Genomic DNA, 10,093 nt, shown 5'->3' with positions numbered 1-10,093 from the left:
TTCACTCAAATAATGCTTTAAATACAAAAAAGACCAAAAAAAAAACAAAAAATAAATTCTAAAAATTTTGAAAATTTTCCCCTACTCCCCCCTTAGCTTTTTTTGAGTAATTTTGCAAAAAAAATTGATTTATTTTAATGCCAATTGATTGAAATACGTTTCTTTTCACTCAAATAATGCTTTAAATACAAAATAGACCAAAAAATTAACAAAAAATTAATTCTAAAAATTTTGAAAATTTCCCCACCCTCCCCCCTTAGCTTTTTTTGAGTAATTTTGCAAAAAAATTAAATTGATTTATTTTAATGCCAATTGATTGAAATACGTTTCTTTTCATTGAAATAATGCTTTAAATACAAAAAAGACAAAAAAAAACAAAAACAAAATTTCTAAAAATTTTGAAAATTTTCCCCTACTCCCCCCTTAGCTTTTTTTGAATAATTTTGCAAAAAAAAATAAATTGATTTATTTTAATGCCAATTATTTGAAATACGTTTTTTTTCATTGAAATAATGCTTTAAATACAAAAAAGACAAAAAAAACAAAAAAAAATTCTAAAAATTTTGAAAATTTTCCCCTACTCCCCCCTCAGCTTTTTTTTAATAATTTTGCAAAAAAAATTGAATTGATTTTTTTTAATGCCAATTGGTTGAAATACGTATCCTTTCATTCAAATAATGCTGTAATGGGCGCGGCCATCACCAGTAAGTGGTGACAGTTGGCGAACTGTCAGGAAGGCCCACTGTCAACGAGACTGGAACAAGTACAGATGGCGTTTAGTGGAATACGAGAAGCGGAGAAGAGAACACTGATAAAAATTACCCTTGCGCTTGGCTCCGATTTAGCGTTCAAAATAAAGAGAAAAACCGAACTACGGCTTTTGCTTTTTTGATAGTAGACGTGTACGAGCGTGGATTAAAGTCACAGTGTCCGCCGATTTTCCACATTATAAAATTTATCAGTCTAATAGAAAATAATCAATAAATGATAAAATAGTTCAGTGCAAGCTATTTGTCCACAAGCGTGAAACCACGGACAATCGTAAAACCGTGCGTGCGAGAATCGAGAACGTGAATTTGTGTGTGTGTGGGGTCGCGCAACTCGGCGACAGACTCCCGACAAAAGAACGCGCGCGAGATTCGAGGAAAAGTACACTGTATCCAAGGCGAGAGGCAACGGTCAGGACTATTCCTGGTGAAGCACGTAAAACACACAGAGATAGCGTTTGAAAACGTTCTTTAAGCGGGAAGTAAGAGAACGGATTCCCGGTACACACACACCAGCGAAGGAAAGTAGCGGGAAAAGAGTGTTCGTGAGCGCAACGGTTGAACAGCGGCGACGTGTGATCGTTCACGGAAGGACAAGGCTTGCGGGAACAGGATTATTCATGTTAGATCTTGAAATAGGGAGGACGCTGGTTTGGTGAAGCTCAACAGACGGTCTTCTAAGGCGTGAAGCAACAGATAAGAACATTTGTGAGCAATAACTATAACTGCGTGTTCTGAAAGACATTTGTGAGTTCTGTGAATGTTTAACAAACGACGTTGACAAAACTGCACGTGTGATCAAAGGAGCTTATCTCTCAGTACGGATCAAGAATACAATCGCGAGTGAAAATGAGTGAAAGGAGTATTCGGGGAAGCACACGGCGTGTTACGCGTAGTGAGAGCAAGCGAAAAGAAGATGAAAAGCGAGTTTCGTCCGGACCACCGGTGTTGTTCGACACAACAATGGATTCTGTGCTAACGTCCGAGACAATGGTGCCGAAAGATAAGCCAGCTTCTAAACACGAAGAAGGTTCGCAGACCACGCGAGCTAGTAGCAATAGAAAATTGTTGCTACAGCAGATCAAGGAAGAAGAAGAGCTCATCGAAAGGAAATTGGCTTTAGTTAAACGGCGAAACGAACTCATAGCCGCAGGTTCTGAAACAGCGTCCAGTAGTGGTAGCAGTATGTACCAGCAGAAAAGGATAGAAAACTGGGTGATCAACGCTGGAACAACAGCTGTAAAAGAAGAAGCAGTGGCTGCAGCTCAACGGAAAGGAGAGCTGCTAGCAACGCCCTCTACATCACGCAAACCGACAAAAGCGCAATTGACAGCACGACAGTCAAAGCTCTCTGATCTACCAAAATTCGAAGGAAGTCAAACGGCATGGGCATCGTTCATTTCCAATTTCAACCGAACTACTGAAATGTGTGGATACAATAATGACGAAAATTTGACCCGGTTGAACAAATGTCTGGAAGGAAAAGCTCGAGAAACAGTCGAATGTCTTCTTATGCATCCAGAAAATGTTCCAATGATAATCGACACCTTACGACTGGTATTCGGACAACCTGTACGAATTATTCACGAGCTCACCAATAAAATTTCTTCTCTTCCAAGCATCCCAGAAGGAAAATTTGAAGAAGTTGTGGACCTAGCAGTAAAGGTGAGAAATTACTGTGCCACGGTGGAAGTATGTAATCTAAAAGGTTACCAGAACAACGAAACGTTACTCCACAAGATAACTAATAAACTCCCGCCTACGCTACGACTTCGATGGGCGGAATTTCCGTTGGAAAAGGACGAGGTATCGTTGCAGACATTCAGTAGCTGGATAGGAAATATAGCGAAGACGGCCTCCACCATTACACCATCATCGGCCAATATTGTGCGTCCTAGCAACGATCGAAAGGGTCTAAAAGGGTCATTTGTGAACACCCATGCTGAACAAGCACCTCAAGCATCAACAGCAGCTAAGGCGTCTAATATATGTGTGGTTTGCAAAGGGTCATGCGCATCCGTTGACCGATGCGCGCGCTTTGCTGAGTTGAGTGGTGAAGGCAGATGGGCGGTGGTGAAGGAAAAGCAGCTCTGTCGGAAATGTCTGCGTCAGCACAAAGGTTTCTGCAAAAGACTAACGCCATGCGGGGTGGAAGGATGCACCTTTAAACACCACTCACTTTTACACCGGTCGAAGCCGCAGAACCAGGAAACACCCGAACGTCAATGCAATGTTCATCATAATAATGAAAATAATATTCTTTTCAGGATGATTCCCGTCCGAGTGTATGGACGAAACGTATCAGTAGACACTTATGCTTTTATGGACGACGGATCCGAGATCACCCTGATGGATGAGTCATTAGCGGATGAACTGCAGCTAGAAGGTCCTCACAAATCATTATGTCTAAAATGGGCAAACCACATGCGTCATCACGAAGAAGCCTCCAAAACCGTAAGCATTAAACTATCTGGAAAAGGTAACGAAATACACTCCCTCCATGCTATTCAAACAGTGAAGGGGCTGGATCTTCCAAAGCAAACGTTAAATATGAATAGTTTAATCAAGAAGTATCCTTACCTTGCCCATACACCAGTCGAATCGTACCGTGATGCCAAACCACGCATTTTGATAGGCTTGGATAACGCAAGATTGAGCACAGTAAAGAAGAGTCGCGAAGGAGGAAGAAACCAACCGGTTGCTGGCAAAACACGACTAGGGTGGACTGTTTATGGTTACTGTGGCAACGAGCGAGGAGCTAGTTCTTCGACTCCTAATTACTATCTTCAAGTCAGGAAATGCGAATGCAATTGCGATGACACTTTGTACAGTGCAATGAAAGAGTATTTTGCCCTGGACAGTATTGGAATAGATAAATCTTCTCCGGCACTCTTATCCAAAGAAGGCGAGCGATCGCTACAAATACTTTCACAGCAATCCCGATTGATTGACAAACGATATGAATGCGGTCTTCTATGGAAATATGACAATGTGCGACTGCCTGAGAGTAAAGCAATGGCTATTAATAGATGGAAATGCTTGGAGCGCAAAGTGACGACCGATAAAGAACTCGCTATAGCGATGCAAACTAAAATTCAGGAGTACATGGATAACCAATATATACGAAAGCTAACGCCAGCGGAGATGAATGAAAATCATAAGCGTGTCAGGTATTTACCCATGTTTCCCGTTAGCAACCCTAATAAACCTGGAAAGTTTAGAATTGTTTGGGATGCAGCCGCTAAGGCCCATGGAATATCCCTGAACTCAGTCCTATTGAAGGGTCCAGATCAGCTTTCGTCTCTTCCATCGATACTAATGAAATTTCGGCAGAATCGCATCGGCATAACTGGCGACATCCGCGAGATGTTTCACCAGGTTCGTATCAACAAAGAAGATCAGCACTGCCAGCGATTCCTGTGGAAGCCAGATATATCATCGGGAGCGCCCACTGAATACGTCATGTGTGTCATGACCTTCGGAGCAGCTTGCTCCCCCAGCACGGCACAGATTATCAAAAATCTGAATGCTAGGCGCTTCGAGAATCAATACCCTGATGCCACGAAGGTTATACTAGAGCAACACTATGTCGATGACATGTTAATCAGTGTCGAAAGCGAGGAAGAGGCGATAAAACTAGCTAAAGAGGTAAAGTGCGTTCACAGCGAAGGTGGATTTGAGATCAGAAATTGGTTGTCCAATTCAAAGGCCGTCCTTGATGAACTGAACGGTGATAAAACCACAGAAAAGAGCCTGAACATTGGCCTACCGCTTCCGACAGAAAAGGTACTCGGGATGTATTGGTGTACCTAATCAGACACTTTTACCTATAAACTGTCACCGCGATACGACCAAGAACTGTTGAAAGGTTATCGAGCTCCAACGAAATGAGAATCTTTACGCATGCTGATGATGGTGTATGATCCGCTAGGACTCATATCGCATGTACTGATGTACCTAAAAGTACTTATTCAGGATATATGGCGCACAAATATTGGCTGGGACGATAAAATCGATGGATCAATTTTAAACAAATGGCAGACCTGGCTTAAAGTATTACCATCACTTGAGAAAGTACAGATACCACGTTGCTACAGGATGCTAACTTCAGTAAGTTCAGATAATATCGTTGTGAGAAATTCTCACGGAGTGCTGGCTGTAAATTTTCGGAGTTTTTTCCACCAAGCCGAGAAAGCCGTAATCGTCGCGCGCCGTTCTGTTTGTGACTGTTTATTCGTCTGTCAAGTTCATTCGTACAGTGTTCATTTTGCTTAATCCTAAAGTTCATTTCCAGCTCTAGATGACAAGTCCAATTAACTAATCCCCTTTCAGTTCGTCCGTGAAACATTTCATGAAAGATTTCCTACAATTCCTGTAACTCCGAATCTATTTTCAACATTCCCGGCCACCAAAGAAGGAACTTTTTTTAATTCATGAAACCTAATAAGCTAACTAAATGTAATTCGTAATGTGTACCGGAAATTGTACGATTGATCTGCATTGTGATTTGATCGATTGTTGCCGTAATCGATGAACTAGCCTAAACTGTCAGTTTTGTTTGCATTATCCCGTATGCGAAAAATGCGTGTGTGCATACTTAAGGTGCAAATGCTTGCTAGCCTTCCAAATGTTGATATCACGTTGCTACTGAGTACCGTTATCTCAACCAGCCAACCACGCTTGAGTGTATCTCTGAGATTTCCTTTGCCACTAAGGTAAGTAAGTACGTTCCATCCTGATACTAACTACTTTCTTCCTTTATAGATAACTATGCGAGCTAGCTATTTGATTGAGCTGATCGACAGCTTCCCTAAAGTTCCCGTACAAACCTATGGGAGAACTTTCTGCCGTAATGAAGTGTACTGACACTGTTAGCAAATTTAACTATTGCCTCCTATACTACGCTGAACATCGCTATGCATGTGCGCATGTTAGATACGAACGCGATGCTGTTGTTCCGACCGAAAAAGGCATAATTGGATGCCGAGATGAATGTATGTGAATAATATGTGTCTAGTGAACCCGGCCACCGTCACACATATTCCCGAACTGTCCGCAGATGATGTGTAGTAGCACCACATGATGAAACTCATTCCGATTGAGTAGTGTAAAGAAGGTGTAAATCTCTTTACCCCGAATATGATGCCTGATGAAGCCCGTTGCTTCGCGATGAAATGATACGCCGATAAACGTGTGATGGTATGTAGATATTGATCATTCCAATATTCCCCTTGTAGATTTCGATCTTGTTGTTTTCTCTTCCGTAGGTGGACTTCCGTAGCCCGAACGATGACATGGTTGAAGAGGTGTACCGTTTGATGCATTCCCTGTCACGCTCCAGCCGAATGATGTTTCCACGAGCCAAGGTTTGCCCGTGCCCATAGATCGTTTTCGCCCTGAATGAACCTCCCAGAACGTGTCTCCGCCGATTACGATGTCTATGTTTCCCGGAACATTAAATGAAGGATCTGCCAGCTGCAGATCGGGCATACTCCACGATAAAGTATCGATGGGTGTAATTGGAGTATGCGCAAATAGTGACTCCAGAACGAGGAACTCCAGATGATTAGAATACGATTGATTCCTCGATGCCACAGTTGCGACGATCGACCCTCTCGCCGACTGTGCCGTTTTTCCGATGCCCGTGACTGCCACGTTGATTTTGTTTCGAGTAGCCGTAAGCTTCCGAGAAAGTGATTCGGACATAAAATTCGACATGGAGCCTGAATCAAGGAGCGCCCTTGCCTCATGTTTCTTTCCGTCGTCACCCACGATGAATAGGACAGCCGTTTCCAGGATCACCGAACTGCGATCGTCGTGAGCTGCCATCGTGATCGTTGTGGTGGTAGGAACATGCAAGAGTGTATGGTGTCGCTGATGACACGTGCGACAAGCATGCTCCGACTTGCAGGATTTCACTTGATGGGAATCTCCGAGACAATTCGAACATAAGTGTTTCGATGTAACCACTTCCCGACGTTGCTGCACGTCCTTACTGCCAAACACCGGACAGTTTCGTAAGAAATGGTTCTCCTTACACTCCAAGGGACACTTCGGTGATGGTGATACAATCATCCTACTTGACACCGGTTGTGCTACGGCTGAGTGAACGATTGTCTTCCGCGAACTTGGATAACGCTGCGTACCAGCCACCTTAGTGATACTAGTGTCATCTTCACAAGTAGTACTCCGAGTCGCCTTCAATATTTGTATTCGATCTTGTACAAAATCGATAAGCTCCTTGTATTTGTCCTTCTTGGCATGGACCGAATGCTTTTCCCATGCTAAAACAGTAGCGTGATCTAGCTTCATAACCAGCAAATTTGTCAACGGTGTATCCCAATGATCAATGGGCTCGTTGAGCTTTAGTAACCCATTCACATGACGAATGAATTCATCCACCAAAAGCACTAACTCATCCACACAGTCCGCGCGTACGGGCGGAAAGGAATGTAGCTTCCGATAATACTCACGGATTAGTGTACGTGGATTATCGTACCTTTTTAGAAGAGCCGCCCACGTCACCGAGTAGTTGTCCGCTGTCAACGGCGTGTGTTCGAAAGGAAGCCCCGCTTCACCTTTCAATGCTGACAGCAAATATTCCAGCTTCGCAATCGAAGGAAGCTCCGGTGAAGCGTCGATCATCGCGATGAATCGGTCACGAAACGACAGCCATTTCGTTTGGTCGCCATCGAATGAAGGCAATTCGATCTTCGGAAGACGTAGATGTGGTGCGTTTGGCCGACCAAACGCAAGCGTTGAAGAAGCCAAACCCGATGTGTCGTTTAGCGTACCCTCTTCCCGTCGAAGATTGTCCCGTAGGAAGGATTTTAGCTTCCTACACCGCTCCTCGATGTTGATCCTCTCCATAATACACGCTTCGATCGCTTCATTACTGTCATCGAGCTCTTCCAGTTTCGATACCGCGGCGAAGAACCCTTCCTTATGCCGTTCCAAGTCCTCTAACGCCTCCGGAATTTGCTTAGCGTCATCCCCAGAAAATTGCACTTGGAACCGTTCGAGAGCACTTATATTTTCCACCGCGATCCTTCTTTTTAGTTGAGCGGCCTTTATCTTCTTGTCCATGATTTTGCACGATATGAAAACACTCACAGGACGAAATTAAACACGAAAGAAAACGTTTAAGTTTGGCGCGAAAATTCAAATAACGATGGCGCTGAAATCGTTGGCCGTTGCCCTTGATGCGGAGCGAAACGCGATGGCGTGAAACGACGCGACGAAGAATTGTACACCTTGCCCTTGTTGCAGAGCGTTAAACCGACCGAGCTCTTGTTGCAGAGCTTTTAAAGAAAAAAAAACTCTTTGAATTCACAATCCGGTTCGAAGGACCAAAAATGTGAGAAATTCTCACGGAGTGCTGGCTGTAAATTTTCGGAGTTTTTTCCACCAAGCCGAGAAAGCCGTAATCGTCGCGCGCCGTTCTGTTTGTGACTGTTTATTCGTCTGTCAAGTTCATTCGTACAGTGTTCATTTTGCTTAATCCTAAAGTTCATTTCCAGCTCTAGATGACAAGTCCAATTAACTAATCCCCTTTCAGTTCGTCCGTGAAACATTTCATGAAAGATTTCCTACAATTCCTGTAACTCCGAATCTATTTTCAACAATCGTTCAATTGCATACCTTTGTAGATGCTAGTGAAAACGGATTTGCTGCAGCGGTGTATCTTCGGTTCGACGAACAGGGAAAAATAGAATGTTCTTTGGTCAGTGCGAAGACTCGTGTTGCACCGTTGAAATACTTATCGATACCGAGAGCTAAATTGCAAGCAGGTGTTCTAGGCGTCCGACTAGCGAACAACGTCACAGCTTCACTATCGATCAAGGTCACAGAACGATACTTCTGGACAGATTCACGCGACCTTCTCTGTTGGATTCAATCAGACCATCGACGTTACTCACCGTATGTTGCTTGCCGTATTGGAGAAATCCTGGAGAACTCCAATATATCAGAATGGCGATGGGTTCCGACGAAAGATAACGTAGCCGACGACGGGACGAAATGGGAACGATTGCCGGATGTATCCACAACAAGCCGTTGGTTCCGAGGTGCATCATTTCTTTATAAGCCAAAAGTAGGTTGGCCTAAAATGCAGTTCAGAAAGGAAACTACGACAGAAGAGCTTCGTCCACACGCTATACTACATTTCCGAATGTTGACCCCAGTTATAGAGATAAAAAACTTCTCTAAATGGACGAAACTCTATCGTACGATGGCATTTGTCTTCAGAGCAATAAAATGCTTCAAAAATGGTGGGCGGAAAGATAATAATATCTCCACTAACAACATAGCAAAAGGAAAGGTGCCCCCGCTCGAAAAAGACGAATTGCTCCATGCACAAAACTGGCTCTACAAAATGGCTCAAACCGAAGACTTTCCGGACGATTACGCATAGTTAGAGAAACATCAACAGATCAAAACTTCCAGTGGTCTTCATCGACTTACACCATATCTAGACGAGATCGGAGTTATGAAAGCGCGTGGAAGAATAGACGCTCAAAGGCTCACTGATTTGCATGTTAAGCATGTAGTCATACTTTCCTCGCAACACTATCTAACTCAGCTCATTGTTCAACACATTCACCACGGTTTGCTTCATCGAAACCACGAAACAGCAATCAACAAAATAAGACTGGAGTACTACGTACCGGGCCTAAGAAAATTCTACAGAAAGATGCGTGGAAACTGCCAACGGTGCAAAAATGAAACATGCCAGCCGACTCCACCCATGATGGGCGATCTGCCTGATGCACGTCTAGCAGCTTTCAACCGGCCATTTTCATACGTAGGTGTTGACTATTTTGGCCCCATGATGGTGTCAGTTGGTCGTCGAAGTGAGAAGAGATGGGGTGTCATCTTAACCTGTCTCACGACCCGCGCCGTTCATCTGGAATTAGTGAATTCACTTACGACGAGTTTATGCATTATGGCCTTGCGGTGTTTCATGGCCAGACGAGGAGTTCCGCATGAGATACATAGTGACAACGGAACAAACTTTCGTGGAGCTTCTAGAGAACTGGTAGAGGCCCTAAAAAATGTCGATAACAACAAACTGGTGGAAGAAATCGTGTCCCCTAGAACAGCATGGAAGTTCATTCCTCCCGCATCCCCACATATGGGAGGTGCTTGGGAGCGTTTGGTAAGATCGGTGAAGGAGAATCTAGCTGGAAAACGTCTGCCAAGGCTTCCTACGGAAGAAGTTCTACGGAATGCCTTAGCTGAGATCGAAAATACTATCAATTCTAGGCCATTAACGCATATTCCCATAGATGACGATTTTGCAGCAGTGCTGACTCCAAACCATTTTC

At 43.7% G+C, this 10,093-nt stretch overlaps 2 protein-coding genes across 2 annotated transcripts; one reads left to right on the top strand and one right to left on the bottom strand.

Annotated features, from left to right (window-relative positions):
• Positions 1-587: 587 nt before the first annotated feature.
• On the top strand, positions 588-6,492 carry LOC125774390 (uncharacterized). Its single transcript, XM_049444619.1, has 2 exons — positions 588-5,482; positions 5,703-6,492. Exon 1 carries the CDS (start codon positions 1,617-1,619, stop codon positions 4,578-4,580), a length of 2,964 nt encoding a protein of 987 aa, XP_049300576.1. The 5' UTR covers positions 588-1,616; the 3' UTR covers positions 4,581-5,482; positions 5,703-6,492.
• On the bottom strand, positions 5,982-7,853 carry LOC125774391 (uncharacterized). Its single transcript, XM_049444620.1, has one exon. The coding sequence runs from the start codon at positions 7,851-7,853 to the stop codon at positions 5,982-5,984; it is 1,872 nt and encodes a 623-aa protein (XP_049300577.1).
• Between the last annotated feature and the right edge of the window lie 2,240 nt (positions 7,854-10,093).

Source organism: Anopheles funestus, unplaced genomic scaffold (genome assembly GCF_943734845.2).
Source record: "Anopheles funestus unplaced genomic scaffold, idAnoFuneDA-416_04 scaffold_52_ctg1, whole genome shotgun sequence".
NCBI classification, from domain to species: domain Eukaryota; kingdom Metazoa; phylum Arthropoda; class Insecta; order Diptera; family Culicidae; genus Anopheles; species Anopheles funestus.
The sequence above is the reverse complement of the archived record's forward strand: the minus strand, read 5'-3'. Positions and strand labels throughout refer to the sequence as shown.